Raw genomic sequence first — 16532 nt, 5'->3', positions numbered from 1 at the left:
TAAAATGAGGGTCTAGAGTTACCAGAAAGTTACAAGTGATTTGAAGTAGTAATTTAGAACATGATTGATGACCAGCCATTTTGAAAATAATTAAAGGGAAAAATTGTTGCAACTTCAGATGAGCCCTGCCTGCCCCAGAATCCATCTAGAGAGGAGGAAGAGGAGGAACATATGGGAGAAATAGAATCAAAAGCAAGCACAGAAAGGTAGGCAACTCTCGGACATACCAGATACAGACCCTGTATTGGGTAATTTACCAAATCTACATTTCATCTGCGTTCCATTCATGTTTGTGTTTCATCTTTCATTTTGTCATTTCTTTGTTTATGGTTTTGGAAATGCATTTGATTTTATGTTTTTCACTTTGATTAATCATTTCATTTAATATTTGTTTAGAATGCATTTGCCTCTGAGGATTTCTATTTTTGATAGTAATCAGTGGAAAGAACTACTGCTTTTACCTATTGCCATCTTAAAGTGTGTTGTAAAGAACAGAAAATGGATAAGATTCAAAAGACAGTATTCAGTTTAAAAACAAAAAAAATATAAGTGCAGTAAATGTACAATTTCATTCAACCCAAAATTGCACAAATACAACTGTCAGTGATGTCATCAAATCTGTGGTGGTTGTTAAAACAATTTCATGGCATGTAAATATTATAGAGTGAAGAATCTGATTCCAGGTTATCATGCAGTAGGCTTTGGATGGTTGAAATTATGCTGCAGCCCATAGTAAGGTGGTTAGATTTTCAAATAGTCATATTTCATTTTCATTTATTTATTGTTCTGAGTTTGCATTTGCCTTCTGCTTTTCCTTCTTGGCCCTGTGTGGCCAAGTGTTCAAAGGTGCTCACAGATCACTGACATCTCTGTCCACATGGGTTAGTCATGGCTTGGGCAATGTATGTGCGAGAAAGCTTGCCAACAGCTTCCAGTGGGTTGGTGGTTCTTACTGAGGTTGTACTGGTTTCTTCCTCCAACAAACATCCTGGATACCATGTATAGCTTATCATGTGCTAAAAATGGTGTAAAACCCACAAAACCTGAAAACCAAAGCTTTTCTTCATGTTGCATTCCTCATTCAGTTGCATCATTTTGCATTTTTTTTATTGCATTCATTCTGAATCCATTTGCATTCAGTTTTTGTTTCACTAGAAGCATTACACATTTCAGGGTCAGTAATTTTCTTCAAGCTTGTCATTGTAGTTCTAGATGTTTTTTCTTCTTTTATTTTTGCCAGGGAGTGACTATATGCAGCATGGAATGATGTTGTTGTTGTTATAGGGTTTAACACCATTTTCAGCATAAGATAGGCTATACATGGCAGCCAGTATTAATGGTGGAGGAAGAACCCGGGAAACCCCGGAAAGAACCACCAACCCATGAGAAGCTACTGGCAAGCTTTCTCACATATCCACATTGGTCGAGCCCGAGACTTGAACCCATGCAGACAGAGGTGAGATGGCAGTGATCCGTGATGGACAGCGCTTTAGACCACTCGGGGCCCCTAGAATGGAATGAAGATTTTGGTATAGCAAAGTAAAATCTTTGATTTCATCAATGTGTAGTATGAAATATATGTAACATTTTCTTATTATTTGTTCAGGCTTTTTTGCCATTGGTAATAAATACTTAAAATTGCAATTCAGTTTTGGACAGAAATAGATGTCATTAATGATTTATTCCAGATTTTCTGCATTATTAATGAGAAATTCTGTGTTCACATGAAATTTATTAGATAGGGTACATGATAATACCCAAATAAACCTAATGTTTCCATCTACCAGAAACACAACGCTAGTAAATAATGAAAAAGAGAAACTGTTGTTCAAACACATTATCAGTTCTTCAAATTGATCTTTAATTTGTATTTATACCCCAAACCAAAATAGTAGTAGGAACATATAGTGGAACTTCATCCATCTGTTCCTGCATCTATCCATCCACATGGTTATGGTTTGTGTTTGGTCATTTCAGGCACTGTTAGGATATCCTTGTTCCATGGATACATTTCTAGTTGAGTGGCAACTCTCCATGTTTTAAAAAGTTGAAAACTAAAAGAAGAATGAGAAAGTTTGTCTGAGATGACTGTAGGTAACAGTACCAAATCATCACATTCAAGCCTAAAGAAGCTTTCGACTCCATTCCTTCCTTTTAAGTCTATCATAAGATAGAGTGTATGATGTGATGTAGTCTGTCAATCAATCTTTCTGTTACCAGTTTGGTTTCCAGTCAATAATTTTGAGTTGTCAAGCATCAGCAGTTACTAAACTTAGTTGATAGCTTGTATAGCTTGTATTTGGAGTGAGGAAGAGCCGATCGGGATAAAAAAGAAGGCCAAGGTCAATTTGGTTGAAATAATAAACACAGTTTCTGCACAATAACTGGAGTTCTCCACCATCAACAGATAACAGATTTTGTGGAGAGCTTGTATGGTATAGGTAAGGTAAAACCCATTTGACTTTTACTTTAGAAGGTCAATGGTTCCTGCACACTAACTTGGGTTGTCCAATATCCAGTGTTATCAGTCTTCCTGATGACTTGTACTTGGGGTAAGGAAGAATCCTTTTGATTTTGGGATATACAGGTTAAGATCACCGTGACTGAGAGAAGAAAAATTGTTTCCAATCTAAAACTCTAGTTCTACACCAGATACAGTTACTATAATTTTGTGGATGGTTTACATTTGGAGTAAGAAAGAATCATATTGGTTTTGGGGTCAATAGATCAAAGGTCTTTGTCACTGGCTGAAGGAAGAAAAATGGTATCCACACATTAACACAGATTACACAAGTTTAACAGGATGGAATGGCATATCCAGAAAACCCCAATAGATCCCCCCCCCCAATATTCCAAAAGTATGAAAGTGATCAATGGAATAATATTTGTCATAGGACCTTTATATATGTCAGATGATGCAGTTATTGTGCTTGGTTTGCTGTTTTTTTATATTAAATTTTCATCAGATAAATTCAAATGTACTTTATGAAAATGGGATCTCTTAAAAGTTGATTTCAGTTGTTCGGAGAAGATTTAAGACATTTCAGGGTATTAATTATTGTTGGTATTATTTGTTACAAATCCAATTATCTTCTATTGTAGAAATGTGACTGCAGAACCCACTGCCCCTATAACAGTGAAAGATGAGGTAATTTCTTCTTATTATTACTTTTTCTTCTTACTACTACACCTCTCTCCATAACTCGCACAAAGCAGGGTCCCTAAATATATACCGCACTATAAGTGAGGGCACAAGTTATCGAGGGACCTCCGCAACAATATAAAAGTGATATTATTCTCACTGGACATAGAGAAAACCTTCCTGAGGGGGTGGGGAGCAAACTGGTCTGTTTGATGGCTGATTACTCGTTTTAAAACTGCAATGGGAATAATTGTCAATAAAGCCCTGTTATTAACAAAGTTATTCGTTTTTATGTAAAAATAACCTTTATTTTCAAGATGTCCAACTGCTGAGAGATCATTAACATTAATCCAGCTGGTTTCAACAACTTTAACATGTATGCGAAAACGTTGCACATTACATCACTGCTTTATGGTGTTGTTCATTAGTCTGGTTCCTTGATCCTACTACTCCCTGCTTTGCTTTCTACTCTTGTGGAATGCAATGCAAGGAGCATGGTAAGCAGGGAGCCAGACTAGTTATTGATTCAAATTCACAATGAAACAAGATTCCATTTATTAAAAAAAGGGAACATTTAGTTCATGAAACAGACATCATCATTGAAAGTAAAAAAAATTAATTGCTCAATAATAAAATAATGATGCCATGATTTAATTGCAAGTAATAATGAAACTTCTTTTCATCCGTGAGGAAATCTCAAATTACAAATGAACTATTTACTCTGAAACTAGCATTTCATAAATAAATTGTATCTGTCAATTTTGCATCATCAAGTATTGATTTCGCTTGGTTGTCTCACTATCGTTGATCTCATTTGTGTATGAAAATACTGTCTTAAGGTAGATTAACTGTATTACATTCACCCAAAAAATTGTTAACAGTGTTTGATTAATCGCTTGAAATGAGTTGACCTGACACTAGACCATGGCCTCTAGCTCTTATACAAGTTGGATTTACATGCCTTTTATAAGTTAGTCCACCCCCTTTATTTGATAAAAAGACATAATTAACATGGTAATACAGGTAATACAAGTTGGTCAGCTTTTAATTCAGTGCAACAATAGAACAATAGATCATTGATCAAAATGTTGTTGCATATTGTTATGTACTGTATACCAAAAAGTTGTTTGGAAAGTAATTTTAACAGACTATACGACTTCTTATTAAAAGTTGACAATTTTGTAATGTAGATTCAAGTTTCCACTTCATATCAACTGTTTGTAATGATAAAACGAGCGATATATCACGGTTTCAGTTACCAATTTTGATTGCGATTTTCTTTATGTTCAGCAAATAAGGGTCAAATGTTTGGTACTTTCTTGTATTAAAAAAATTGGATCCACGACTGACCTTGCATTATAAGCGGGTTTATGAGTGATCAGAGCATGATTTATTGAGGGAGTAGTGTACTACTACTACAAGAATGGCACATATTAGATTCAAGCTGAGTTCCTTTTGTGAAATAAAGACCCAATCCAGTTTACAGTTGTTCTTTTTTCAAGTCCTAAATTGTTCCAATAAGTATAAAATACTATATGTTGCCCCATTGCATACCTGTTTTGTTCATTATTAGTGAGAAATGAAAATTAATTAGCAAACTTCGGATATGTATTCTGCCCATATTTTTTTATATACATTATTCCTTTTTATGAACATTGGCTGTTCTCCATGAAAAAGAATATGAGTACCATATTTTCTTCATAGTAAAATGGTTATCTCACCAGTTATTAAAGAGACCATCAAACTAAGCTTGACATTAAATAGTTTACTCTGGAGCCATCAGAAAAATTATGTAACTTGACATTTCTTTGAACAAGTAATTGTTAATTGGATTGCCCTGTGTAAACTACTGTATCCAAAAATACATATGCTTCAGAATGATGGACAAGACTAGACAATCATTTGCCATACCTCTCTTTGAATGTTTTTCATTTTCCCATAATTTGAATTACAGTCAGCAAAATACAGACATCGATGGGTTCATACTTACACTTGCAAAATGTTCACTATGTGGGTTTTGTTAATATCTTAGTCAGAACTGTACAGTACTAAGGTATGCAAAGTTCTAAAAAATATGTCTTTTGTACAGTATGTCCAATGTATTATATTACAAGACATATTATTGTCCCAGTTAAAAATGCTCGTTTGAAATCAGGAGTAATACATTCTGTGTTTTTTAATACAGTCTGGGTTTTTTACAGCATGTTCACTGCATGAGTATATGAGAAACATTCTTGCCCCAGTTAATAATGCTCATTATAGGTCAAGAGTAATAAATTCTGGCGTTTAATGAGTCTTAGGCAACACATTTGTGACACATTTACCATACATGAAGTGATTCTGACTTTTAATTTTATGTTAGATATCTCAAAAAGATATTTAATGACTTTAGCCAAATAAAATTGTATATTAGATTCAGCGGTACAATTCACCAGCTGCTGCGTTGGTTTTGTAATTACTGTATGAAGCCAAAAGACTGCAGTGAGAGCAGGGCATGTATTTGTCAGTCTTCATTAGAGAGAGCTTTATATAGTGGGTTTTGAAAGAATTTCATTTTACATTCTCTGTGTTATAAACAGTTAATATGAACTGTACATTAGTCTGGCTGAAATACATATTGATATATAGCTAAAAGCACATAAACTTGCAAACCCTGAAATAACCAACAAACATTTAGTGTACAAGTTGAAACATAATAATTCTACTTCTACTTGTTTCCAATTTATATTTCTGTGAATTTCACTAATCATGTGTATCCACTATATCTTGCCTGCTTCAAACATCACAGGAGTGGAAATAAGATGGTCATTAAAAGTGTTGATTGATAGTATCCACTTTTGATCAGTGTTTATCAGATGGAGTTATCTCCCCTTTTTGTCATTCGATTTAACCCTAGGAATGACATGGGATATTAAATCATGTTATTTTGCTACTGATCCCGAAGGGTGGTCATGTGAACATGGGGTTTCTAGTGGAGACTTGTGGTGTCAGGTTGGACTTGATTGAAAATTGAATTGAATGTTCAGCATATGTAATATGACATTTATCTTGAAAATCTTGTTACTGCAAGTTATCACCATGATGTATAGTTGGTTTTAAATGAAAATGATGTCATCAATCTTGAAATCTATTCCTTTGAGATGAATGATCAATGGAGTTTTTGCCAAAAGATTTCTTATGATGTCTTGTTGGTCTGAAGTAAAATTATGTCAATCTGACATCCAGTAAGGATGCCATGGAGCCCATTGGGAAAAATATTTTTGTGCTGCTCCTGATGAATGGAAAGTGTTATTGATCAGTGTTTTCACTAGAAGACTTCTTGTGATGTATATATCTGATCAGACAGCCAATATGCCACAATTCTGAAAATAATTTTATTGCTGCTTCCCCTCAGTGAATGGTGATGTAAAGATGGGGTTTTCACCAAAAGATTTTTGTGATGTTTAGATGGTTCAAAATGAAGGAAATGGTGCTTATCTAACATACAATATCCCCACCATTTTGCCCGGTTTGAAAATCTTATTGATGCTTGTTAAATGGATGGTCATATCAACGTTAGATTTTTACTGCATGTAAGACTTCGTATGATGTGTATTTGGTCTTAAATGAAAATGGAGCTTTGACATCAGCTTGTCCATCACATGTGCCATCTTATGTTTAATGTTTTTCCTGAATGGATGGTGTTATTAACATGGACTTTCACTAATGGACTTCTTAACTTGTCAATTTGGGTCTAGATCAGAATTTTTCCCATTGGACATCCAGCATGGCCACTGTGGTGTTCATCTTGAAAATCTTGTTATAACTACTTCTTCCGAACGGATGGTTATATCAACATTACATTTTCACAGAAAGGTGTCTACTTGGTTCTAAATAAAAAAATGGTGCTGATTAACAGTAGCCACCTTGAAGACCTTTTTGTCACTGTTTCTCTTGAAGGGATAGTTTTGCTGACATTGTGTTTTCACTAAAACTTTATACGTATCAACATTTTGTGGTTAGAGTATTCGCCTCGGATGCGAGAGGTCATGGGTTTCAATCCCTGGCTGAGTCATAGCAAAGACTTACAAAAATGGTACTAACAGCTGCTCACTTGGTGCTCAGCATTAAGAGGTTAGTGTTAGGACTGGTCAGCCTGGTGTCAGGATAATGTGACTGGGTGGGACATCATGCTACATGTCTGCGGCATGATGCCCCAGTGCTAGACATCACTATAAACTGCCACACTGCAGACATCTTTGCAATATGACAAAAAAATTACATAGGCACACAACATTTTTTAAAAACTTTTTCTTTCTTGCAGTATATAGTTATTACTATTTTGAATTGTTGCTGATATGATTTCCAATATTGCTGCTTTCATGGCCATCCTGACAATTTTTATATGGCTACTCCTAAATAGGTGGTCTTATCAGCATCGAGGTTTCATGAAAATACTATTACAGCAATACACCTCCATCAACACCTCCATCAACAGCTTGCACCCAGATAACTCACAGACCCTCATATAATGAGGCGTCAGGTGTGGATCCCTTTTTTTCCCTCAAACCCCCTTAATTGGCTGCGTTGAAATTTGAAGAAAATCGTTGTTAAAACTAGTAAATGAGTCTTTGCTATACTGCTTGTTCTGTTGTCAAAAACAACTGAGAAATCTGATTCAGCATCATGATATTTTCAACTTTAAACAAGATCTATTTGTTTTCTATACCAAAAAATTTCGCAGGTTATTGTAAACAACTATTCAACAGAATTTCAGCCCATGAAAGTGTCAGTAATTCCAACTGGTGGTAGCACTTTAAGAAATAAATGCCTGTACAATCATCATAAATGCTATATGCCTTCTTTTATTCAAATGATGAAATGTTGATCAACCAAAACAGCTGTGTCCATGAGTGTTTCTGAGAACCCAGTTAAGTGACAACTGATTTCTTAAATTCCGATCCGCAGAAGTGTTTGTTGTATTTTTACAATCAATTAAAAGTAGACCCGCTTCGTAATTTCATGTCACTTATGTCTTTTGTAACAAGTCAAATAAAGGGAATGGAATAATCAATACTTTACTAACAGAACAATATTTTTTAAAAATCAAGTTTCATTGTTGAGAGTTGTTGTTTCATTAATTAAATGTCCATAGTTTTTTAAAGAGCTAGTTTTGTTGTGAATCAACAATAACCATCCATCTATAACGACTGCTGTAGTGGCCTAGTGGTTAGAGTGTTTACCTTGGATCAGCAGGTATCAGGTTCAAACCCCATGTCAAATCATATAATAATTTTGATAAGCAGGAGGATAAAATAACGAACTTGCGAAAACAAGATTCACTCAAGTTTATTTACAAAGATCTTTTACAGGAAGCTAAAAGGCAACACACTGCGAAGCAAGAAACTTGGATGCAAGTATTAAATAAAAATATAAGTAGTGAGGAGTGGTCTGATATATATAGCCGGGCAAAATGCTGTACCAAGGATACCAAGTTGATCTCTTTTAACTTTAAATTAATCCACAGAATAATCGCTACTAATGATTTTCTTAAAAGAATTAACATATTTGATGACAACAAATGTACTTTCTGTAAGAGTGAAACTGAAAGTATTGAGCATCTCTTTTATGATTGCAGTATTACTTCACAGTTTTGGTACCGTTTTAATGAAGTTTTTGCACCTTTTTGCCCAAATATTGTACATCTGATCAAAAAAGAAACATTTTTAGGAAGTGAACAACTGGACAGTTTGGGTAATTTTCTGCTTATTTTGGCAAAATATTATATTTATACTTGCAGATTCAATATGAAAAATCCTTCTATTTTTGCTTTTAAGCAAATAGTTGCAATGCATAAGAACATTGAAAATTACACTGCCAAGGTAAATAAAAAAGAGGACCAATTTCTTCAAAAATGGACCTCAACAATGAACATTTAACTTGTCTCTGACTTGAGGGTAAACAGGAACAAAATACTGTAATATCACAAAAGCCATGTCACCTAGATTTTGGCCATATGCGTGTGTGTGTGTGTGTGTGTGTTTTTCTTTTTTACTTTCTCTGTAGATTATATTTATTATCCCTGGATTATCTGATAACCAGAAATGTTTGATTGTAAGGTGATCCTGGGATGGTTCCCCGACCCAGTGGTCAACCTATTACGGGGTTAATAAAAAAAAAAAAAAAAAAAAAAAGTCAAATCATAACAAAGACTTATACAAATGGTGCTAACAGCTGCCTCGCTAAGCGCTCAGTATTAACAGGTTAATGTTAGGACTGGCCAACCCTGTGTCAAGATAATGTGATTGGGTGGGGGACATTATGCTACATGTCTGCAGCTTGATGCCCCAGTGCTAGACATCATCTAAAACTGCCACACTGCAGACATTGTAGCGATACGACTGAAAAATTGTTAAAGCTACTTTTAAAATCCAAATCACACACACACACACACACAATCAACAATAACACTTGAATATATCCAAAGGCAGTGATGTAATGCACAATGCTTTCGAAGGTATGCATGATATGTCTTGCAACCATTTGGAGCAATGTTTTTTTACAATCTTTCAGAGGTCATCTTGAAAATAAAGGTAGTCTGTATAGAAAAGCAGATGGCTTCAATTTAAAAACTATTTCATTGACAATCATTCCCCATGTGAATGTAAATCAAGTATTAAACCATTTTTATTTTCTCCACCCCATACCCCCCACCTCAGTCATCTTCTTGATGTCAGTGCCCCTGGTGGCCAAGTGGTCCAAAGCACTCACCTTTGCCAATCACTGCTATGTCAGCTTTGTCTGCTTGGGTCTCTGGCTCAGCTAATGTTGATATGTGAGAAACCTGTCAGTAGCTTCCCATGGGTCAGAGGTTCTTATCGTTTTTTGTAATCCGGTTCATCCTTCAGCATATATAGCTTATCTTGCACTGAGAAATGACATTAAACCCTAGAACAACAGCTTCTTGGTGTCCAGGTGGGAAGGAATCTCCTCCTTACCATATATTTTGGTGTGTAAGCCGAATAATTTAGGAAAAAATAAAAGCATGGAAGATGGGGGCGGGGTCATCTCGTCTGTGTGCCAAGATCTGAACTTGAAAAATTTAATTTTGTTGTCAATTAGTCATATATGCTCATATTGTAGATCACCAGAGATAAGATCACATGAATATCAGTAATGATGCAGCATGGCTCATATGATATGTGCTGTCATGAAGTCCAACAAGCATTTTTTTTCTAACTTCACAGGTAGGATAATGAATGAAAAACAGGCAGTACATGATTTGACGTCTATTTGCTAGATGATAGTCCACCAGAAATGCAGCCACATGTATATTAGGCCCATGATCAACAATCTTTAAACTCTTCGGTTCTTTACAAATGCATACTAACTTTATATATATATGGTATGGGTGATTAATTTGTAATAATATAATTTGTAGAATTCCTTTGACAGGTGTGTTTGGAAATAAAAAAGCAGCCATTTTGTTAAAGTGAACTTGATGTACTGAAAAAATTGAGCAACCACAAATCACTGTTTATCTTCTACTATTGTTTTGTTGTTTTATAAAGCAAAGAGGTTTATTAGCTCTTCAATGATAATAACTGCTATGCTTAATCCGTGGTACATAATGCCTCAGTTTTGTTTTGTTGCACAATGCCAATGAATTTACTGATCCATACTGACTATCTGAGGAACTGTTTAATGCGATAAAGCAGGGGTCATTGTACCTAATTAGAGCCATTACTACTGTAAGTAATTAGTGTGTAACATGTCCACACTGACAACCTATCATATTTTTGTTTGCTGAATCAAGCTGCAGGTAGTAAAAAAAATAATGATAAATAATTATCCAATAAAATTTGACAACCACTCGCTCATGGAGTAATAGCACAATGAACTATAAATAGGATTCTACCACTATCAAAATTTACTTAAGCTTTTGCTCCCTAGAAATGTAAGGCTGTAGTTAAAATGAATAGTGGTAGAAATAAAAGACCGCATTCTGCTTATGCTGCATTCGGACTTACAAAGTTAATGAATATGCTGCAGCACGTGAATTTTGTATACATGAGATGCAAGTAGCGGTAAGGTGAAAAGCAAAGCAGGTTTAGAAGAGATGGCAAGATAAAAGCAGCTTGTTCGACTTGAATCGCTTCATTCCGTGAATTGGAGCAAGAACTGTGATTTTGTTAGTGAATGTCGATAAAACGGATACATTGTCACAAGAACTGCAATTTGTCTGTGTTCAATGCAAATGGCAAAAAGTGCCAAATGCAAGTGTGCAGATTCATCAAAATTTGTTGCAATCGGCTGGTTGGTGTTACTGTTTTATGAACCAGCATGGTTTCTGTTTCAGGCAGTGAACAAAGATTGCACAAAAGCTACCAAAAGTACAAATAAAATCATTTCAGAATTTTATTATCCAACATTGAAAGGAGTACTCATTCAAACTATCTGAAGTTGGAAATATTTGATCATATAAATTAATGTTCTCACATTCATTTTCGTTAGGTTTGGAGATATTTTATTTTGGTAATGCGAATTGCCTAAATAAATGCATTTAGAAATTACTGCATGCATCTTTTGATGTCGACTCAGAGTTATGGGTAGGCTTACACATGGGTCATGCTCTTTTTAATGTTTTTACCTATTCAGTTTGGAAGAGGTCGGATTTTATGTGAATGAGCTTATATGCATATGTATATACAGTAGAGTATAAGATGTCCGTCGTTAAATCATGCCCTCGTTATACCATGGCTGTGTCTTTGCATCGCTTTCTGTGCAAGTAACATGTATCAAGGGAGAGGTGTATGTACCTGGTTCTGAGTGAAAATGGTGTTCATCTGACCACCACCACCATGACACTATGGTGGTTGTCTTGAAAAGTTTTCTTGTTACTACGTCATTTGCATGAATATTGGCAATGACATTTGCGTAGGGGCCCCGAGCAGCAAGTGGTCTAAAGCGCTCTCCATTACGGATCACTGCCATCTCACCTCTGTCTGCGTGGGTTCGAGTCTCGGATTCGGCCAATGTGGGTATGTGAGAAAGCTTGCCAGTAGCTTCTCTTGGGTCGGTGGTTTTTTCCGGGGTTTTCCCAGGTTCTTCCACCACCAATAATACTGGCCGCCATGTATAGCCTATCGTGTGCTGAAAAATGGTGTTAAACCCTACAACAACAACAACAACGACATTTGTGTAGTATTTAATAGGTTCTAACCAGTCATATCCACACTGCTTTCACAGCAGTCTATTAGGATTGGTGTTGGAAACCCAGACCTAATAGACTGTTTGAGTCAAGTCTGAATTCATTGCTTGTTTTCATGTTCTTCACACAGCTTATGAACAAAGTGTCTCTATGAGTGAGTTTTAACCAAAATATATATTAGTTGCATTCCAGTGATCAAGTTGATAGCACACTGTTAATGAATTTAAGGTCAAAGGTATCGACTGCTTTCTAACTGCTAGTTTGTGAGTGTGACAGTATGAATGGATTTTATCAAATCCATTTTGTGGATACCATGTATCAATAATGAATACCTTGAATGGTGATACATAAATTATATATTATAAGGAAATTCAAAATAATAATGATGAATTTATGGTAAACAGTCTTTGCATATGGTTGTATCTTGACAATGAATCAAGTTAACCCATCAAGTTATTTTCATTTGTCCCTGAAATGGGGGTAGGAACACATTTTTGAGGTTACTTCTGAATATATCCAAATACATCTGCTTCCAAGAGATTTCCGTTTAGCTGGAAGCCTATGTGTATAAAAGATGTTTCTGATCGGCTATTTTGCTTGCACAGAAGGGTAAAATTAGACTTCCTTTTGTGTATTGGACCCATGATTTTTGTGTCCTTTTCATTTTTGACTCCAAAAAACAACAGTGTGCAATTAGGACTTGTCTGCTTTAGATCTCAGGCCAAAAGGTCTAAAATCCAGACACATACTCTGAGAAAAAATTCTTAGTGTCTCAAATTTTGAGTTTTCCTGCTGTGTTTTGTAATGCAAGTAGAAAACTTGTATTCCTTGGTGTCATTGTAGAACTACATCTGTCTACTTTTCAGTAATTATCATAAAAATGATGATGATGCATAGCTTGGAAGTAGTGTATAAGGAGTTACATAATTTTCTATCTGTGATATCAGGTTGAAGGTCAGTGACCTTGACAAAAAAAATTGTACTGCACTTGAATGGTTTTATTTAACTCTGATTGTGTAGGAAAATAGTTTTGTTCCCAAGTTTCTCAAGAATATCAGCGATGGTTTCAGTACTTAGCAGTTAAAAAATAGTCTTATCTAGGACTCCAGGCAATTATTTTGGCCAGTTGAAACATCGGTTCCTTCAAAGAACTCGTTTTAGTTGATACTGCAAAAAGACAAATAATACTTGTTAAAAGTTGGTTTTGAGAAGGAATGCCGCTCTAACATGCTGGACAAACCGTGTATGAAAAAACAAAAAAAAAAACCAAATGCAACTAGTATGTAATGTATCACCAAAGTTTTATACATGCTGATTCACATGGGAGAAGAAAGTGATAAACCCATCAACTTGACAGTCTTCATGAAGCTAATTATTACATTGCTTGACTTTTTTGTAGTATAGAATGAATTAATGTCAAAGTAATGTATCTCATATTCATTATAGACAGGAAGTTTAGGAAATACAGGAAATTGTGCAAGTAGTATTTAGGTCGGGTAGCTTTGATTTTCCATTTCTCCTACACAATCAGTGGGCTCTGATCATCATGAGATCAAGGCCTCATTTCCTGGAAGTTGTTTTCTCCATTTTCTCACAGCCATTGAAAGTAGTCTGTAAAGTGGTAATTTTTCTTTGCAAGAAGAAAGAAGGGGAAAGAATGTAATGAATATTAAAATTTATTATATCTTTTGTTTATCAAGAGGTAGTAAGTAGTACACACTTTTAACATTGCAAAATGCCTAAGTTGTTAATGACAACATGTAAAGCATAGATGTTATAAACGTTAAAATTAAAATAAAAAACGTAAAAAACGCATTTTTTTCTCAATAAATAAAAAACAAAAAAACGTTTTTATCCTCTATGATGTAAAGCAGTGCCTATGGGAACCAGCAGTATCATGTAATGGAATAAGCAAAATATAACTAGTCTCAGTTAAAATCCCCATTTCAAGTCATTCCTTTTACTCTCTATCACTGACATTTGTACACATGTCACACATGCAACTGCAGGTCCCTGTAATTTGGTATACAGGGTGTGAGATAAGGGCAAGGTTTTCAAGGACTAGTTCATGAAAATGATTGTGGTTGGACTAGAATGGATCTGGCCCAACGCTGCTTGGAGAGTATTAAGGAGCATTAGATATTAGATTTGTGTTTTTTCAGACAATTATAAATAACCCAAATTAAACACAAGTTTGAAATAAAACACTTAGTTTTCTTTCATCCTCATCAAACTTATCATAACTGTTGCAGTTGATGAAAAATATTATGATTTAAAAATAAAAAACATAAAATGCTTGAACATTTTTCAGCTCACCTAAATGGACAGGGAAATCTTACAAATATTGCAAACTTGTATCACATACAGTATTGGAATGAGTTATCCCCATGGTAGCAAAACAAGAAAAGTATATGCAGTTGGCTGATTTATTCACCATGCCAACTATGCAACTTTGCTCAATCAGCAGATCTGTTAATGTTTTTTTTTTCTCTCCATTTTTACAGCAAACATGTGGTGGTGATTGTTTTTGTAAATAGGTGTAAAATAACAAAGATAATCTGTGTATTAGCTATTGCTGAACAGGATGTGAAATACTATGAAAGCTTATTTCAGAGATAACTATCTTGGAAGTGTCATCCGTAAGTCGAGACCAGCTTAAAACTGCATAGACCCAGATCTCCTATCCCATGTTGTTATTGTAGATCTTTGTTTATCCAGTTTGTTAGGACTTACGAGCAGAACAAATAAGAAAGACCCTGATTTTTAAGATCATGGTCTGTGTTGTGTACAGTTTGACCAGACTTGTAAGGGAGTGTAGATTGTACATGTAATGTTTAGGTGGTTAGTATCTTTATGGTAATTATCACAGTGCTTTTCAAGTAAAGGTGTGTATTATGTGATCCTGCCTAGGTTGAGTGAGTAATGTTGTGGAACTCCTTACATCATTTACAATAAAGATGTCAAAATTTGGGATATAATTGGGGTTGTCTGTAGATAACTAAAACAGTGTCAGAATTTTGATCCATCTCACAGAGTTTGTGTGGTGCTTGTTAGGACACTTTGGCTAATATGTTGGTATATATAAAATGTATAGTGATGACACACAACTCCTCTTAGACCTTTCATGAGTAATGACACAAATCCTCTTAGACTTTTCAAGACAGACTTCAGACTTTGATTCTGTAGACGTGCAGTATAGTTTTAGAATTTCATACCGTTTGGATAGAGTTCTGGAAGGGGTGACATTAGTGCAAATACCATATACACTCACTTTTAAGTTGATTCCAACTGCAAACAACAGACCCTGATCTGCTGTCACATAATGCACTGGCAGATCAAGTCTGTGTTGTTTATTGTATTGATTCTGATTACTTCCAAATAAACCTAACATAGACCCAGATCTAATATTGCATTTTGTAAAATGCAGTTGAAGTTGGGTTATAAAGGAATATATATGGTATGTGTACTTAAAGTTAATTTTTGTGTCACATAGACCAGCACAATTATATACGTCTTAACCTAGGTACAGCATGTTCTGATGACCAGTGACAAGACATCTATACTTAGATTCATTGATCAGATATCTTATTAAAAACTTCTGTAAATCATCACAGTTGGGGGTGGGGTTCAGACATTTCAGCACAATACTTTATAGCACAGTATACTGTTGAAATGTTGCCGTGTAGAACACCCCCATTTTTTTATTGCTTTGAGCATCATTAACCTGGATATAAAAATAAGAATGCTATACAACTTTTTCCAAAACCTTTTAAAACCAGTTCATTTATTGTGTCATTAAAATTTGAGGAAGTTTGTAGTGAAATTAATCAGCTGATGAACTTGTACAAAGGTCAGTGAACTTGGAATCACTATTTTAAACATGCACTGTCATTTAACTTGGAATGACTTCATAGCATTCAAGATATTAAAAGTTCCACTTATTAAAAGCACTGATATTACCTTTGCATAGTTGTACACAAGTTTAAGTGTATTTTAACTTACATGCATGTATATATGGTACAGTATAATTTAAAAATAAGTATGGTTTGTTTTTGAGTTTACACCTGTTTAAACTGGCTTGATTAAAATTGATCATGCATTTATGGTTAGATGCTGTTAAAGTTTTTCCTTCATATCTTCAGCAACGATATAATCAGCATTTTGATCAAGTTGAACCAGTTTTTCATGACTTGTGTAATG

The 16532-nt window shown here is 34.9% G+C and overlaps 1 protein-coding gene across 1 annotated transcript in view; it reads left to right on the top strand.

Moving 5' to 3' along the window:
* Positions 1–16532, top strand: part of LOC149797069 (uncharacterized) — a 243610-nt gene that overhangs the window by 91715 nt on the left and 135363 nt on the right. The window contains exons 7-8 of the mRNA XM_089961743.1: positions 119–206; positions 3103–3148. Of these exons, the coding sequence (XP_089817869.1) occupies positions 119–206; positions 3103–3148 (134 nt within the window). The remainder of the gene's footprint in view (positions 1–118; positions 207–3102; positions 3149–16532) is intronic.

This window comes from Sinohyriopsis cumingii, chromosome 6, assembly GCF_028554795.1.
Source record: "Sinohyriopsis cumingii isolate HCF-2022 chromosome 6, ASM2855479v2, whole genome shotgun sequence".
Classification (NCBI taxonomy): Eukaryota; Metazoa; Mollusca; class Bivalvia; order Unionida; family Unionidae; genus Sinohyriopsis; species Sinohyriopsis cumingii.
The sequence above is the reverse complement of the archived record's forward strand: the minus strand, read 5'-3'. Positions and strand labels throughout refer to the sequence as shown.